The sequence below is a fragment of the Acyrthosiphon pisum genome, chromosome A1, assembly GCF_005508785.2.
Source record: "Acyrthosiphon pisum isolate AL4f chromosome A1, pea_aphid_22Mar2018_4r6ur, whole genome shotgun sequence".
Lineage (NCBI taxonomy): Eukaryota > Metazoa > Arthropoda > Insecta > Hemiptera > Aphididae > Acyrthosiphon > Acyrthosiphon pisum.
Window position 1 is genome coordinate 169,803,253 of NC_042494.1, and position 15,593 is coordinate 169,818,845.

At 30.0% G+C, this 15,593-nt stretch overlaps 1 protein-coding gene and 1 long non-coding RNA gene across 3 annotated transcripts; one reads left to right on the forward strand and one right to left on the reverse strand.

Annotated features, from left to right (window-relative positions):
* Positions 1-3,060, reverse strand: LOC107883719. Its single transcript, XR_001679477.2, has 4 exons — positions 2,770-3,060; positions 1,368-1,540; positions 1,009-1,117; positions 1-338 (listed from the first exon to the last, which is right to left on the reverse strand). It is a non-coding gene; the product is annotated as an uncharacterized LOC107883719 (long non-coding RNA).
* Positions 3,061-6,798: 3,738 nt separating this feature from the next.
* On the forward strand, positions 6,799-13,247 carry LOC100168157 (probable vesicular glutamate transporter eat-4). Of its 2 annotated transcripts, none has more exons than XM_001945800.5 (10): positions 6,799-6,930; positions 7,508-7,702; positions 10,316-10,386; positions 10,501-10,604; positions 11,223-11,340; positions 11,430-11,607; positions 12,046-12,323; positions 12,433-12,679; positions 12,747-12,877; positions 12,954-13,247. In XM_001945800.5, the coding sequence occupies exons 2-10, from the start codon at positions 7,549-7,551 to the stop codon at positions 13,110-13,112; spliced, it is 1,440 nt and encodes a 479-aa protein (XP_001945835.2). In that variant the 5' UTR covers positions 6,799-6,930; positions 7,508-7,548; the 3' UTR covers positions 13,113-13,247. The 2 variants fall into 2 exon arrangements, with proteins under 2 accessions (XP_001945835.2, XP_008183022.1); XM_008184800.3 differs by having other exon boundaries at positions 12,935-13,064.
* Positions 13,248-15,593: the final 2,346 nt, after the last annotated feature.

Here is a 15,593-nt window from a genome sequence, read left to right on the forward strand (position 1 = left end):
GTTGAAGAGAACTGAACGTTACCGGAATTTCGGTAGGTAACACAAAGCTTTATTTTATTAAGTATTAAATTGTACATTCAAATCGTCCAGTGATGGGATAAATTCTTATCGACATTATACACTACAATTTACCTATAAGTCCAAACAAAACTACTGCGTATCCTCTGTTCCAATATGTAGTTTTCAAACGGATAAACCTGTCGATGAATCTGGATGACGGTTGCTCTGGTAATTGGAAGTCTGGTGGAAAATCCCGTCTACCGGATCTACTGATCGCGTTTGCCTCAAAATTCATCATCCAGGTTGTACAATAAATCCGTTTGCCAAGACAGGTTCAGCTGTGCATATTTTTGTCAGTCAATACTTAAGATGGTTATAATAGAGAATTTATTTTCATAATTGAGTACCAAAAATACAAAAATATTTCTTTAAAATCGTTACGAAAAATAAATTGTTATTTACTTATATTTTTTTCAGGGTTGGCAAAAATCCGGGCTTATTAGAAAAAACCCAACCCGTTTAGGCTACATACACATTTGATTAGTGCGTGTACCCATAAATATATTTACCATTACAATACTGTATATAATCCATTATACATTGACCCACTTATAACCTACTGTACAGCAGAGTAACATCTACTTACCTGCTTTTTTTTATACATGTAGATAGGTATAAATGGTATAGGTAATAGGAAAATGTCGTCGAAAACATAATGTTTAACAAATAGGTATTATAGTTCCACTATTAATTCCAAATTTTTGCAGTTATAATATTTTGTAAACTTATTGACTTAGTCTTAATAAGGTATTTTTAAATAATGCAAATTGGCAAATTTACTAATTTTAATAAAATATGTGTATTTACGTAACGATTCCGTTCTTTTATATAGTCTATGCAACATCATAATAATTTAATATGCAGTATATGTACCTCCCTATTATATATCATACTTAATCTTCTAACAGTATTATAACTGTTTTATAATAATATAGGTAAGACACTTACATCAATAGTTTCCTGAACGTTTCAAATGTGTAAAAACGATGATCCGACCGTGTAATACTTGCAGTCTAAGCGTGTGGTGTGAGCAATGAATAACGCGTGAAAACAGTAACTGAAATTATATATAGAGTATATAAATTATACATAAACCATATGGTGCAAAATAACTCTGTGATAAATGTGTATAAAATATGATTATATTATTTATCTTTCATAATATTTAATGCATCCGCATTGAATTCGTCAAAATAATATAATTACGTTATTTTTAGTCTATAATATGTGTCAACAAAACTTTATAATAATAATTTTAAGTAAATTTTATAGTTAATTAAAAAAATAAAATAAAATAAAACACTCACTGGTGACCATGATTTATTCACCGGGTGGCGTATTTCCCGATCCTAGTACGTTTCAGTGCGAGGAGGGAGTCCAAACCTCTCTGCATGATGTATGTACATGTTTTAACCGTTCCTAATCTGATTCAGCTCAAGGCACTGAACCAATATAGGGTTCATCATTTCAAAATAAACACCTAAAACAAATATAATATTAAATTTTACATAAATTGTTAAGTTAAATAAAAGCAGGCTGAGTACGTGTTACATTATACACGGTTGTGGTATAAAATTGTCATTAACCTATTAATATAAAATATATTTCCAAGTTATATAATGTTTGTAATAATAATAATAATAATAGCTCGTAATTATAAAAATAATAATAATATACGTAAAATATTTTAATCAGGCTGTGTTACAATGTAACACGTACACTGTTACATACAATGTTATATCGTATATAAATGTAATGTTAGTGATATTGTGTTGCATTGAGCTTGTTTGCTTGTATCTTTGCTCCTAAGTTTCTTTTGACTTTCTTTTTTTTTTAATTGAATTGTTTCGACTTTAGATGGGCTTTAATACGTGTTGATCCTTTACTGGAGTCCAGCTCCATCTTTACGACGTGCGATTGCTGATGGTTGTACACTTATACATTTTTTGTGCTAGTTGCTTACCCAAATTCACAAAAAGAGTTGACAACTGAGCATGCGTTTGTATATTTGCCAAATTACTATTAGTTTTTAGCATCAAAAAATCTTTGTTATAGTTGTGACCAAATCGCAAATTGAATTAATTTTTTTTTTCAATTGTTGTATTTCGGAATCATATTGTGGATTTATATCAAATATATTAATTGATGTACGCATTATTTCACATTGTTTATATCGAAGTTTTATTTCAGAAATTAGTTGTATTATTTAGATTTGATTCGATATTCAATTGATTTAAATCAATTAATTTATTTGAGTATTACATATCACCAAAAAAAATTTCGGCTGTTTTATTTAAATCAGCAAGTGCAAGTTTGGCTAAACTTGCTCTATAAATTGTTGATGTTTCTGGGCTTTTTTTCGTGGGCTTTTGTGCAGGCGTGTCGTTGAATAGCAACAGCGCGCCCTGCGTTCACAGGGCTGGACTGGCCCAGTAATCTATATAGTGTCCTAGAGGACAACGGGCCGCTTTTCTTGGCTGGGTTTCGGACCCGTGCCTTGTAACTTTGAATTGGTTCAATTATATCATATAGGTACCTACTTACATATTATAAATATATAGTAATGCAAGGAGCTGACATAATTGGATTATATAATGAGTCACAGAGGCGTCATTTGGAGTATAATCATGCGAGTTAGCGTCAGCACTCAGCAAGCATCTCGAATAATATTTTTTATTTAATTGCGGCCTTCAACTTTAGTTAACTTACTATAGTTGAGTGCCTCGTTGACGGTAGTTAAATTGGCCTCGCTACTTTGTCGGTTGACTACGTATCTACGTGTCGAAAACGGGCTTCCACGCAATTCCATTTGTGTTTAATCGTGGCTGTCGATATTATCTACAGCCAGGGCCCCCACAAGGGGGGGGGGTGGCTGTTAGACTTGGGGCGGTGCGTTTATTTCTGTCTTCCGGGCGTTGTCGCCGAATTTATATAATAAAAAGGCTGAGAAAGTTAATGATTTATTTTAACTCAGTTAAGTTAAGTTAATATGCAACAATAACAAAAAGTTAAAACATAAAAGTTAATTTAACTATAGGTTAACTCAGTTAAGTTAAAAGTTAATACACACTGCTTGTTGACTTTTTACTAAGTTCAAAAAAAGTTAATTTATTTATACAACGCTAGCGTACTTAATTTTTTTCCAACCCAAAACTAAATTATAGACTATAGTATTTGTACTTTATACATTATTTCCATAAGTTAGATTCTAATGATACACTATAACTTTTACAATTTACGGTAGATATTTTTTGACATGAAAACGAAATAGACTGAAATAGTAAAATATAATAAAATTAAAAACAAAATAAATTAGCTTAACTTACTTCTTAAAATGAAAAATTAACTCGTTAATTTCACGTTAATTAAAAAAGAAATTTAGTAAGTTAACAGTTAAGTTAATGAAAAGCCAAAAGTAACTAGTTGAGTTATAAAGTTAAAATTAAATTAATTTTTTAACTTAACTTTAACTTTTTAATTCGTTAATGCCCAGTCTTTAATAATAATATTATTAATATGTAATAATATAATATTTGTTTGTGCTTTGCGTTCGTTTTTGTTCCGTACTTTGTTCACGATGCACTACAGTACTCATAATATGCTGCAGTTGTTATAAGACGACACGTCCGCATGTCACTATGTTTGCACATTCTCATTTTATTGAGTCGATGGCATACATTAATATTGCTGATGAATCAGGCCATGACCATTGTATATCACAAACAACACCCAGTGATTGCAAAGGCAAAGGTTCAGATTTGGTTCGAGTCTGCGCAATACGTGACTTTCTTACGCGCAGTTACATACAATAATATTATATTGTCATTAAATTGTTATTATCATAGTCTGCGTTACGTAACTTTTCTACCGAAATATCTGACATTCTGACCGTAAAAAAGTTCCGATCATACCCATAACTGCTGTTTATATTATGTGTATCAGTGGTATCACACAATAATGTGCACGATGCGTTTTTTCCTTCACTTGTGTCGGCCGCGATAACAATTTGCCGGCTATTATAGTTACGACGCTTTTCGTTGTTACCTATCGTGGTTGGTGCAGTCGATTTATAGCCGAATTACCGCATGAGCACGTCAAGGTGGGTTTCCACTAGATACGGGTACGTGTACGTGCATAAAAATACTTTACTGTGATTGGTTGGTATACACGGTAAGCTTTTGGTATACCGGGGTGTTATACGTTCTTACCACAGGCTTGACCATGATACCATGAAGTTGAATCCAGCTCAACTTTTCACGTGTACACGGTTCTATATTGATAACAATTTTGATAACATAAGAATATACGAGGTAACTAATATGTTACCAATCCATAACCGATCAACCGATAGGAAACGTTTGTGAGACCGTTCATAGCGAACGTATCCGGTCAATATATGCAGCACGTAAACGTACACGTATGTAGTGGAAACCCACCTTAATGCTTGCGTTTTACCTTTTACCACGTTCGAGGTGTGAATTGTCGTCGGCGTGGTGGCCTTACCAATATTCGTGGCGTACTGATACACGTCACGCGACCCCCCCCCCCCCCCGGGATAGCCTTGCCCTCTTTCCACGACACGACACGATTGCGCTCTTTTAACTTTTTTAACTGTACAAAATACCACAGTCATATTACATAATATAATGTTACTTAGGCAGGCACCTATAGCACCTAGCTCCTTGAACATCTTCATAGGTAAATAAATGAATGCATTATATAGACATCGTACCAAAAAATAATCTAATAATAATAAACAACAAATACATGCATATTATATAATATATATTGGGCGCCCAAGATTATAAATATAATTAAATAATAAATACAGATAATAAATAAATAAATATATATATAAAAGAATATGATGACACATAAAATGTATTGGGTTTATTCTAATTATGTATTTATTCCGTAAACAATTGGATAATATGCCGATTGGTATATTTATACCGTGGTTGTGATGTGCGAGCTTGTGGACCGGTAATCCGCCCTGTACATAACCCCCGTCCGTGTGTCTACAGGTTGTCACCCATAACCACCCTTCGGTGGCAGTATGACCTTGAATTACGAACGTGATTGGTCCGATCAAGTCGTCAGCACCGGCCCACATGTGCATTGGCCTGCGTGTATATGTGTGCCGGGGTGAACAGCGCTGTGCTTGTTGCCGCCGTCTTTCGACTTTCACCGCCATCAACACGCCACGGCCGTCCAACGTCGAGCCTTCGCTCGAGTGCCGCAGCCGCTGCAGCGTATCCGCGAAGTATTGACCAGAACGGTCTGCCGATAGGTATTTACCGTGGTTGTGGTGTGCGCGCTTTTGGACCGTGGTAATCCGCCCTGTGCGTAACCCCCGTCCGTGTGTCCACTGTCGTCACCCATCACCCTTCTGTGGCAGTAACAAATAAGCTTGCAAAACGACCTCGGAAATTGAATATTATTTTATTAATTAAACAATTTATTTTAATCAAATGTTTAATTACAACTTAACTATATACAGAAGTATATTTAAAATAATAAAAGCCCTCTAAATGTCCCCACTTTATTTTAATCCAACAAATTATATATCCTCCTAAAAACAAAATCATAACTACTCCACTGAATGGCTACCATTGGTTACACAATATACATTTTTTTTTCCAAATATATATGCATAAAAAAAAACAAATCTTTTGCATGGCTGACTCCAGGTGGGACAACTAGTAATAAATAATAAAAATGAAATGCAATAAAATTTCAGTATAAATATGATGAATTTGCAATGAAAAATACATTAAAGTTACATGATATTTCAATAAAATATCGTTTAAATTCAATAAAGGGATAAGATTATATTGCAAATATCGATAAATATTAAAGTATGTGCCTATACCTATATGAATTTATTTGAATTCTGATTTTTGGAATTTTTAAATATTCTTAAAGACTACATAATTTTAAAATGTTTGAGATTTAAACTTACATAGTTATATTGATACACACATGCACATTATATTATATTATAGTTTATATAGACTACAGTTACTAAAATAATTTTTATACTGCAGTTATGCAGTATATATTGCATTATAGATATGTAGGTACTGCGATAAAAAATTACACACACTAATTTTCATATATTGACGTAGCCCAAATGTTAAAGTCACATACATTGCAAGGATATTAGGTAAGCCTTTAAACATGAAATTCTCCGTCCCTCTTAATAAATCATTAGATACCTATTTGTACGAATACTATTTCGTACCTTCATGCGAGGTATGAAATAAAATGTTTACTTTAAATATAAAAATATTTTAAATTAAGTGTTCTCTGATTTTGAAACGAATATTCTATGTGACATGAACGTAAAAATGTGCAAAACAAAAATATTTAATTAGTTTCTGTATTAAATGATATTACGCGATTTTCACTATCGTATGTACAACCAAATTCCGACTCGGGTGCTGCATAGTATAGGTATATAACAAATAATCTATAATTTGTATTAAATCCTTGCCCTACCCCTCACCAAAAAAATAGGCTCGATGATTAAATAATTTGATTTTTAAATTAACTATAAAATATAATTAAAATCATTATTATACAGTTATGTTGACGTCATATATTATAGACTAAAAAAAAATATATTATATTGGCGAATTCAATGTGACGGATGCACTACATACTAAAGATAAATATAATCATATTATATATAAACATTAATCATTGAGTTATTTTGCACAATATGGCTTATGTATATTTTATACACTATACGATTACAGTATATCCATTTTATTCATTGCTCACACTACACTCATACAGTTATACAGTAAGATACACGATCGGATCATCATTTTTACATATTTGAAACGTTCGGGACACTATATCCATGTAAGTATCATAGTCTCATAACTATATTATTATATAAGTAGATAAAATATTGTTAGAAGATTAAGTACTATATATAATAGGTAGGTCATAGGTAGGTACATACTGCATATGTTATATGCTTTAATACTTATATACTTATGATGATGTATAAATTAGTAACTTATAACAGATATAAGTAATAAGTAATAACTATAATATAATTGAGATTTATGATGTATAAACTATTAGCTAATAAGTAATGAGTAATATCTATATAATCGAAAACGGAATCATTACCCGTAACTATACAAATTTAATTAATATAATATGTTAATTTGACAATTTGTATTACTTAAACATTTCTTATTAAAACAACGTAAGTAAGTCTACAAAATAATATAACTGCAAAAATTTGAAATAAATATTGCAACTATAATATTTGTTAAACATTATGTTTTCAACGACACTTTGATATATATCTACACATATTATAAAAAAATATAAGCAAATATATTAACTTATTTCAAATAACGATTTTAAAGGAATATTTTTAAAATTTGTTTACCATTTTAACTTTTGACTGTCAAAAAATTCACAGTCGAACACGTCCGCCGACTGATTCATCGTTACAAGGGAAAGATGAGTCTTGAAGAAAACGCGACCAATAGACATGGTTCTCCGGCTCACATCCAATTACCAGAACAACTATCGTCCAAATTCATCGACAGGTTTATCCGTTTGAAAACTACATATTGGAACAGAGAATACGCAATAGTTTTGCTTGCAATTATAGGTAAATCGTAGTACCGCTATATTATATTTGATAAGAATTTATCCTACTGATGACTCGCATAAAAAATGTAATGCTTCGTAAAATATAATTTTGTGTTACCTGTCGACAGGGATTACAATTCTTACGGTGAAAACCACTGATTGTATACTTTTTACATGTTGAGAAAATAAATTCCTGTCTTGAATTTGAAAAATGACTGATACTCCCCTGCCTGCCGATATTTCGGTTACGCTCAGTTGACTACAGTTGACTACAGTTGTCTTCAGCCGTCATCCACAAACATTCAAACATGATAATATTTCAGTTTAGATGGAAAGATGTGGACATTTTTCGTAAATAAAAAGCGAATTCCCAGAATTATTAACTCTGTGATTTGCTTTGGTTCTCTATTTTGAATTAATCCTGTCAGCAGACAGAGACGAAATAAAATAATATAGATCGAGTGCAAAAAATTTATAAATGACAGTAAACGTACAAATAGTTATAAATGTAAAACTTAAGATTTATCGGCGTATTCTATAGGTTTCATTGACTGATGTCGGCAAGTTAACGGGACCTATACGCTGTTCATAGGCGTAAATAGCGTTTGAGATTTGGGGAAGCAAATAGGGCTAATAGGGCCTTACTTTGATAATATTGAATAAGCTTAAAACAAAATGTAGGACATTTTTGGGAGGGCTATGGACATTTTTGGGGGGGCTTAGCCCAAAAAGCCCCCCCTTATTTGTGCCTATGACGCTATTCAAAATAAGAAGCACATAGATTTACATAAAAAAACTTGTTTTGCCGGTGACCATCTATGCATGCTTCTTATTTTGAACAGGGTATACCTATATCTGTATATTTAATATAAAATACTTAAAAATTTTAGTTTGCATATTATATTCTGTTAACAGAAAATTAAAATTTTTATTTTTATTAATACACTAATTGACTAATACACTAATATATAATATTCGTTAATAGAGAAAACAGATGAGTATTGTTAAGTTCCACCGAATAATAATGTGTAAAACATTGATACAATTTTGAATTAACTTAAAACATGAAAATCAGTTTAGTTGATTTATAAGAGAAAAAAATAAGGTTTATAAACAATTTGAAAGTATTTAAAAGTACCTACATATCTATACATATTTCTTAAAAGTATTTCTGTTTATACTCAAATATATTTTTACTGTGTACCTATTCAAAATTGTCAATAGGTACATATTTTAAATACTTTTCAAAATATGTACCTATCTGTATCTTTATACCTACATATTTTTACTTTAACGTAGGTAATAATATCATTGATTAAGAATAGTAGTAATATAGTACCTAATAGCATTCATAATCAATGGCTATATGGTATATACTCAGAGGTGGGCATTAACTTGTTAAAAAGTTAATTTTTTTTTTTAACTTTTTAACTTAACTAGTTAGTTTTTTTTGTTCTTAACTTATTAACTTATTCAGTTAAATTTTGTATTGTCTTAACTTAGCTTTTTAAAGTTAATTATCATTATTGTACAGTTAAGTTATATAATTTTTTTTATCATGTGTGGAACCAAGAGACAAAACTTATTCATTCGATTTTGGTAATTTATTTTTCTAATAATATAATATCATCAATTCATAATAGTCAAATTATATTATAATCTATATTCTATAGGTATTATAGTAAAGAGTAATAATTAGTATACTATCCATTGTATGGACTGGCTATTTTCACGAATTCTATTATTTAATGATCTACTCGGTATTGAATAATCCTATTTTTGTTTTATCTAACCTTCCAATTCCTAAAAACAGGTTTAAAACTAAATATCATAGTAATCGCGGAAATCATTATATCAATAACATATACAGGTTTCTGGTAAATACGACAATAATTCTAATGGACAAAACAAAAAAACGTCCGAGATATTTATAAATTATAATTTATAATGCCGTATTCGTTATAAATACAAGCAAACATATGAGATTATAAAATAACATTTTCGAAATAAATATGGAAACAATTTTTGGTAGGTATTATACTATTATCATTATTCATTGATTTTATTTTAATAATAGACTATTATAATGGTACTAAAATATATAATAAATCTAACTAGGATGGAAGACTTACAGTAAAATGTATACTAGTATACTACTACTAATAATTAATATCTTCTCTAGACTCTAACAAGTTTAGTATAGTTTAAAGTTTATAAGTTTATATATTTATAACCTATAACTTATAAGTTTCTGCTACTAATGAAACTTAATAATGTTTGATGAAATATAATAATAATTTTAAGTTTTATGTTTGCTCAGTGCTAAGCATCTTGGTAAATGTCCGTACGAATCAAAATACTAGGGCAATTGATAAATTATGAATATTATGACTTAAAAAAAAAAATTAATTTTTTTTTAACTGAGTTAAGTTAATTTTATTTTCCATCTTAACTTTTAACTTAACTGGTTAAATTTTATTTTTTTGTTAACTTTTAACTTAACTGAAGGTAATTTAATTGAATTAACTTAACTTTCCACAGTTAATTATTTTCATTAACTTGCCCACCATTGTATATACAATGTGTATAATATTTATGTGCCTATATGTGTAATAAACTAATTTTTTTATAGGTGTATCTATCACGTCACAGCAATTCAATACTTATATTAAATATATTGATTTTATGAATCAACCAAATAAAGTGAGTGTCTATAGGTAATACCTATATTAGGTATACCAAATAATTAATTTCGATAATAACCAACTAATAGGTACATTAATTATCTATTTAAATAATATTATAATATAATTACAGACTGAAAATTTCCATCTTTATGGCTGCTTATCTTACAATTTGTTTGGATATATGATCGGTTTGATACCTGGTGGTGTTTTAGCCACTTTTTATCCAGCTCACAAGTAATCGAGCGATACTCAAATATAATATAGGGCTAAGGTTTATAATATGCAATATAATATACAGATGTTATATGTAGGTACTAGGTTATTTTATCCAATATGTTAATAAATAGATTATAGAATGATTCACCAAGCAGGCTCACCCTGTTTTTTTAATTTAATAAATAAATATAAATTCATCCGAATTCTGATTTTTTTAGACCGTATTTTACAATTTCGAGATTTGTGATGTAAACTTTTGTTTTTCAAATAATAATGATTCTTTTTTTACTGAATATTATTTGGTGGGTATTTTGTTTAAAAATATTCGCATACAATAGGTAGAGACTGTCTACTTTGAATTTAATGATTTTATATTTTATATTACAAAAAAATATAGCCTGCACATGATATGAGTACAAAAATATGCAAAACAAAAAATAATATTTCTACTAATATTTCTTCTGTAACCGTATTACGTGATTTTATGTTATTTCGTACAACTAAATTCGAACAACGGTGCTGCATAGAACTATTATGACAAATTCTTGTGTATTAATCCTAGCCCTATATATATACTGTATACCTAGCTTAAAATTGATTATAATGCATTTCAGTGTAATAATATGATGTTTTCAGTATTTTAGGGATTTGCGTCGCCATATCGTCGATTGGTCATGTAATTGTTATCATGAGTATAAGTTACTTAAACAGTCTCACGCTTTGTATCTTACAAATGTGTATTGGAACGACAATGGTAAAAATAAGATTCTATTATTTGCAAAGTGTGTTTCCATAGCACACAGAAATAAATATTAATAGTTTTTATGCTTTATTGTCCTATAGGCAGTGGGGGATTTGTCAATTGACAGGGTTTGGACGTATTGGGTCCCACTGAATAAACAGTCAATACGCCACGTTCCAATGGTAATGTACTTGGTGATATTTGAAGAAGGATATCTCCGTGATACTATGGATAAGCTCCACAATGAACATTCGTCTTATAGTTTAACTCTATTTATTGGTATGCTTAGTGCTGACAACATAGGCGCAAATAGCGTTTGAGATTTGGGGGGGGGGGGCTAATAGGACTAATAGGGACATAGGGTCTTCCCGGACAGCAATTTTTTGTTTAATAATATTATTATTATAACATTAAAATAACGAATAATATTAGTATTACGTTATTATAATTTATAATACTATTATAATATTATCATTACAAAATGATGTCTGGGTTGCTTTGATAATATTGCATAAGCTTAAAACAAAATGTAGGAAATGTTTGGAAGGGACGTTTTTGGGAGGGCTTAGCCACTAAAGCACCCCCCCCCCCCCTATTTGCGCCTATGGCTGACAATGAAATCGTAAAACTGATCACTTGAATATCAGGATAATATAATAATTGAATAAATACGAACATACTGCTTGTATAATGCATATATTATGTACTTAATTTTAGGTGTGATCGGATTGGCCTGGTACGTTTTGTGGTTGTACGTGATCAACGGAAATTATTCATTTGGGAGCCTGAACCGTGATTTTATATTGTTTGGGGGTTTAAACAACTCGCGATATTCTTTTGAGGCATATGGCAATTCATTAACCCGATCAATCGTATCAGATATTCCGTGGAAATCGATTTGGACTTCTAAGCCGTTTCTTGCAATAGTCGTATTATACGTGTGTGATAGTCGACTTTACCAATCATATTATTATAACACTGATTTATTCAGTAACGTATGTGTCTTTTTTATTAAATTAACAAGTGCAATTATTTATTTCTATTTTAATGAGTTATTTATTTTATAATATATTGTTGTCTTTAAACAAATTGATGACAACACAGGACGTTTTCGAATGGACTATGAGAGATAACACTGTTGTCTTGTTGTTACTCGTCGTCGTGCTGGTCGAATTATTTCCAGAAATTGCTTTACCCATTTCCACCACCAACGTCAGAAAGATTTGGAGTTGCTCATATTTCGGTTCATTGGGCATTATTTTTTTTCTGGAGGTCATTTTAGGGAATACTATAAAAAACAATAAAATGTGTCAATATTTGTTTAAAGAAATGCGTCATCTTTATAATTTTGGTGAGTACAATATTTGAGGCTATTACCTACTACTTAATAATTACAAAAATACGTTGGTTTTGTATAGGATTCTACGTAAATACTTTAGACATCGCACCAAAATATGCTAGTTTATTGTCTAGTTTCCTGATGTGCATACATTATTATATTTCTGACATTTTATGGGCCAGTGTCGTACGTCCAATATTGAGTTTTGCGGTAATAATATAAATACATTTTATAAATACATTTTGTATTAAATTAAGTTAACTGTAGTAATTATATTTGAACATAGAAACTTAACGAAGTTGAAAATGCTATCATGATGACGATAATATGTTTTGCCGTGGCTGTGTTCTATGGCATTTTCGCTTCGGCGGAACTTCAACCATGGGCAGATGAACCTGTTGAAGAAAATCAACAAAATGTGGTTGAAAATGGCAATAATTCATGATAATTTACCATGCACAATATAACAATTAACAATATGAATACTATACATTATTAAATACTACATTTTGTAGTCGTGCGAAGACGCGAATTATGTTTGGTATTTTTGAAATATACTATAGCTATGTGTTTTAACTTACTCCGAATAGTCTAACATTTATTATAGCTTATTACCTGCAAAATATAATTAGAGTCGATCCAAATCTGTAGAGCTATATATTATGATACGGCGATGAATTCATAACCCAGTCAAATTAACTTTTTTTTGATATCATGTATTATAATCATGAATCATGATTAATAGGTGTAAATAAATATCTATACTGAAAAACTAATAAGTAATAATAATTTATTATGATAATTATTGGCGGCGACTCTCTCGTTGGTATATGCAAGATTTCATAGACACTCAAAAATTGATTTTTGGTGTCGGTAGTGGTTACACAAAATATTATTATGACCGATACACGGAAACACGGAAATATAGGTACATACGCAGTTCGCCAAAGTTTTCACATTTCAAATTCAGATGTCAATGTTTTGTGTGTAAAAAAAATGCTATTAAAATGTATTGCTTTAAATTTTAAAACGCGTATTTTGGGTATATATTATTATATAAGGAATCAATATAAGGGTAGGCCCGACCCTACCAGGGCTACCCGCTGTACACGACTTTGAGTAAGTACACAATATATTTTATTAAAAATAAAATTCTTCTTCTTATATCTCGACGCGAGCACTTATTTAAAACGTACCTATAAGTATAGTACCTTTTTTTTTATATACAGAAAACTGCATTATATTTAGAAGTTTTGATCTGATTTGTATACTGCCCTGTTTAAATTTAGGCGTCCTAAAGTGTGGTTATCAATATTCAATAATAAATATATCTAAGAATTAAAATTTGTTTGATTTACATTTTAATTTTTAAAGTATAGTTTACTAGCTCGAGTGCTTTAGAATATGAAATTGATAGATCTGAATGATTGGACTACACAAATGGTTGAGATTTTTAATATTATATTAGATACGGATACAAAGCCATTGTATATAGATAAAGATAATATATACATTTGTACGATACTTCAATTTTTTAGCAAGTTATGCATATAATATAATATTATAATGTTATTATATTATAATAATTATTGTGTAGATTAAAAAAGCTCACAACTCACTTAAAAACGGAATTATCATAAAAAAAACCAACATACGAACACAGTTAATTTTCTTACCATCCAATTTCATAATAAATCGATTCACTCTAATTATTAAATTGCAGATGGAGCTAAACATGTTCTGCTGACTGTACATTTGCCATGATACGCTCTTGTAAGATGGAGACAACAAATATCTGTGTGACGTCCTCTTAAACCGTGGTCAAATAACGACACTGAATATAACCAAAATAATAAAGGTTTTAACTTTAGGTACCTACTACCTAGTGTTCTGTCTGTGACGCCTCTTGCCTCTGCGTATGTTGAAACTTGTGTTTTGAATACTGATGGTATATATTAAATTCTATGTACGATACTGGTGAACACGAAACTAACAAAAGGCAGAAAACTATTCTTTCGTTTTTACTTTTTAGTAAAAAAAAAAAAACGAAAACAAAGTGTACGAAGGTGAGGTATGAGCAGTACGTTAGACTCAAAACTGAACTTTTTGTAATATTATTAACTAGGTAAATTATTAGCTTTAATTATGTAAATTTTTCGTTTTTCGTTTAAAATTTATAACATGAATAAACAGAATCAGCCTTCAGTTATTAATTAGGTTATTCTCCCAGGTTATTTCAATTGAGAATTGAGACGGTTGTGATCACCTATTTTTCAATATATATTTATGATATTATTTTAAAATGTGAATTAGATTAAAGCAAATTAGGTCCAACAGGCAACACCTCGTACCAAATTATTGATTGTGTAATACTGTGTGGTCTTCAGGAACTTGCATTGCATGGCTATAATGATTCTGGAAGCTTATATAGTATGGTTAGTATTTTTATATATATTATAATCAAACATAATCATGACGTATGATCATCTAGTTTTTTGTATACAGGAATAATTTTTAAGCATGCTTACCCCCATATTTTCTTTTAATGATAGGTACATTTATTCAAATTCAATTTTTTTAATTTTTAAATATATTTTTAAATTTTTGATATTTTTTCTACTACTTAAGGAATATCATGTGGCGATACAAACTTCTATTTTTCAAAAGGGAACCCCCTCTTTTTACTCCAAATTATTTAGCTGTTGATTTTTATGAAAATGTTGATCAAAATTGTAATGAGTAGTTTCTGAGTTATTAAAATATTTATACTAAGGATAATAATCCTAAGTAATCCTTAAAAATGGTTTTATAAAAATAAAAACTTTAAATAACATTAGATTAAGATTTAGATTTAGATTATTTGTCCCCAAACTCAGAATGAAATTATTTCAGTGTGTGTTGAAGTAATTTTGGAAAAAATTGTGAA